A 3,152-nucleotide genomic window follows, 5' to 3' on the forward strand; every position below is an offset into this window, starting at 1 on the left:
AACAAAACAAATTTTTAAAAAATATATAGAAAAACACACGTTTGTGATTACATCTTTTCAAGTTGCCGTTGTCGTCTTTTAAGGAGACAAGACGAAAAGACAGTTGATCATTGATAGGATCATGAAAATTTACAATCTGTAGGAAATCATCAAAGTGATTACTGAATCAGGTGCTCCACTTGGAATACTTTGAAACTCGATTTAGTTAAAAACAAAACAAAACAGAACAACAATAACAACAGTAACAACAACAACAACAACAACAACAACAACAACAACAACAGCAAGGCAGAAGAAAGGCAAGCAGACCAATCATAAATTCCTCACCACCAAGGCAGTTTATACGTGGTCTCAAGTCGCATTTTGTCTAACTGCTTTTGCCTGTACACGCTCCTCTCAAGACAATACTAATTCGCTTACTCGACTTCATTTGACACTCCACTAATTCCACCAGTGCACACCCCTATTGTGACTGCCAAGCTGCATAGGTTGCTTTTATGGTAATTCATATTCATGGTCATTCTTATCTCCCGAAGCGCTTATTTCATCAGCTCGACAAAACCCTCATTACTCCAGATTCATCAATAAAACAATGCTTCAATGCACTCGCCTGTGCTAAACAAAAGTTCCTATATCATGTTTAGTGCATTATCAGTGTACCGGAATCGCTAAATAATCTATCATCCCTTCTTTATCCTCTACGATCCTTTTCTTCCTCGACCTAGATTGGCTGTTACAAAACTTGACTCGCATTACCCCTTCCTTTGATACCCTCTTGCTCCCTCTTCTTGGAGCCACCGCTCCTCAGCATCATAGAGACAATTGGCCATCGTTCGTGGAATCGCCTGTCCCTGCCAGCCTTAAACCTTGTTCCTTTCTTCATTTCCTCCTCAGTGAGAAAGAGCGATCGATCATAAGCCCTCTCCAGAGTGCCAGAGCTCTGCTCCTAGTGTGCCTGCCACTTCCCAGAGTGCCTGTCGCCCCTAGCGCCATACCTGTAAGACCCTGGCCCGCCGCTCGTCTCCTCTGACATTGATGACTAATTATCCCCCTTTATCCCACCTCTCAAAGACATGGCGTGGGCAGGGGACTCTCCGAGTGACGTCACGAAAACCATGACTCATCGGTGCTGATGCACTACTTTTTCTTCAGCCCTCGACAATGTTCGCACCTCTCTCTCTCTCTCTCTCTCTCTCTCTCTCTCTCTCTCTCTCTCTCTCTCTCTCTCTCTCTCTCCCCCTCTCTCTCTCCCCCTTCTCTCTCTCTCTCTCTCTCTCTCTCTCTCTCTCTCTCTCTCCCTCTCTCTCTCCCCCCCCTCTCTCTCCCCTTCTCTCTCTCTTTCTCTCTCTCTCTCTCTCTCTCTCTCTCTCTCTCTCTCTCTCTCTCCTTATGCCGTCTTTCTGTTAGCCCTCCTGTCTTTCGTACTCCTCGATATTACGATTTTCACGTAATTAATCCCTGACACATTACTGGATATTAATTTTAGTTTCTTTTTTCTCCTGAACAACGCATTACCTCCCTGTTTCCAAAATTCCTCCACCCCCTCCCTTCCCCCAAAATGATCCCCTTTTATTCATCTGTGTTTAGAAAAAAAAGACAAAATCAAAAGCACTAGAAGGGATGGGGTGAACAGACAGACAGACACACAGACATACAGACAGACAGACAGACAGAAGCGGACAGATAGACAGACAAACAGACAGACAGACAACGTACCGAGGCAGTCCTGGCTAGGTTCATCGTGTCACCGCCTGTCTCTGTAACTGCTGGCAAACTGTGCTCTGTGCGTCTTAGATCTGGACAGGTCAACGCCCTGGGGTAAGGACTGTAGGGTCCCGACCTGGAGATGTGACGTAACTGCCCGGAGGATGCTGAGTGACTAGAACATAGCTCTGGACACGATTTCCGGAACCCTCGGTAGCCATCTGAGAACGACGTAAGACAGAGTTGAAATTTTTTCGTGGCAAGAACGTATCGCTGCAGGGCTGCCGCCTTTTCGACCAATTAAAGATGGAAAGCTATTATTACGGAGGAGAGTACATGTATTCAAAGGAGAATGAAAAGGGGAATGGAAATGTTTAGGCTGCTTAAATGAGAACGCTGGAAAGCATGCAGCTGGATATACTAAAAATGTACAATATTATTATGTAATTGAGCGTTGAAAGGAAAGGGGAGCTAATATTAATTTTTTTTTATAGTAGAGGGTTTTACGGCGCTCGCAACTGCATAAGGTCATATGAGCGCCAAGGGGCGGGTGTCAACAGAGAAATCTTTACAGGGAATCAGACTTAGACTGCTCACCTCTCTAGCTTCAACAGCACAAGGTCTGCTTCGGCTATCAAGGCACCCCAAAATAGCAGGTCACAAGGAAGTGACAAACATAGCCTACAAAAGAAGTAGAGGAAAATGACAATAGTAAGGATCAGGAAAGAAAAAGCAGCAGTTTCCTGTTGTACATCAGGCACAGTTATGAGCGTGACATGAATCAGCCCATTTACAATTCTACTATGCTTGAACGAGATATGTCCCCCTTTGGGAATGGCCTAAAGACACTTAAGTCAGTGGCACTGCCCCCGGGGGGGGGGGGGGTAATTTTGTTCTACACATATTAATTTATTTTGCTGTCACATAAAAAGTTCCATTTCCCCTTTTGTCTCCCCTGACTCATAGACAACTAGATGATACCAGACGCCATGAAGTCTCTTCAACCTCCTGAAGGAAGCAAAATAATTCAAAGACCACACCTCTTAAGTAGCGGGCCAGCAGTATCTTAAAATAGAGTTGCGTATTTTAGATTAAGACGTAATTCACAATGCCGTGGTGAACCGTATACATTACGATCTGACCTTCCAAAAGTGCTTCTCCAAAAATTGACTTTGTCTCATCAGTCATGAGCGCCTGTTGGGAAAGAACTATGACTCACGTATCAAGCTAGTTTAGAATAGTAAAAATCTACCTAATAATGCTCTTGAACAATTTTTCGGGGTGAGGATAGGGGAAACACACCAGGAGGAAGTTGTTTCTAAACAAATGTAACGACAATATTATAAGCAACAGATTTCACATAATAGAAACTTCTTCTTCTTCTTCTTCTTCTTCTTCTTCTTCTTCTTCTTCTTCTTCTTCCTCTTCTTCTTCTTCTTCTTCTTCTT

At 43.8% G+C, this 3,152-nt stretch overlaps 1 protein-coding gene across 1 annotated transcript in view; it reads right to left on the bottom strand.

The window, feature by feature from the left end:
- Window positions 1–733: 733 nt before the first annotated feature.
- Window positions 734–3,152, bottom strand: part of LOC106012892 (dual specificity protein phosphatase 1-like) — a 30,242-nt gene continuing 27,823 nt past the window's right edge. Inside the window, exons 4-5 of the mRNA XM_013087156.2 lie at window positions 1,717–1,925; window positions 734–886 (exon numbers count right to left, since the gene is read on the bottom strand). Of these exons, the coding sequence (XP_012942610.2) occupies window positions 734–886; window positions 1,717–1,925 (362 nt within the window). The remainder of the gene's footprint in view (window positions 887–1,716; window positions 1,926–3,152) is intronic.

This window comes from Aplysia californica, unplaced genomic scaffold (genome assembly GCF_000002075.1).
Source record: "Aplysia californica isolate F4 #8 unplaced genomic scaffold, AplCal3.0 scaffold00552, whole genome shotgun sequence".
NCBI lineage: Eukaryota > Metazoa > Mollusca > Gastropoda > Aplysiida > Aplysiidae > Aplysia > Aplysia californica.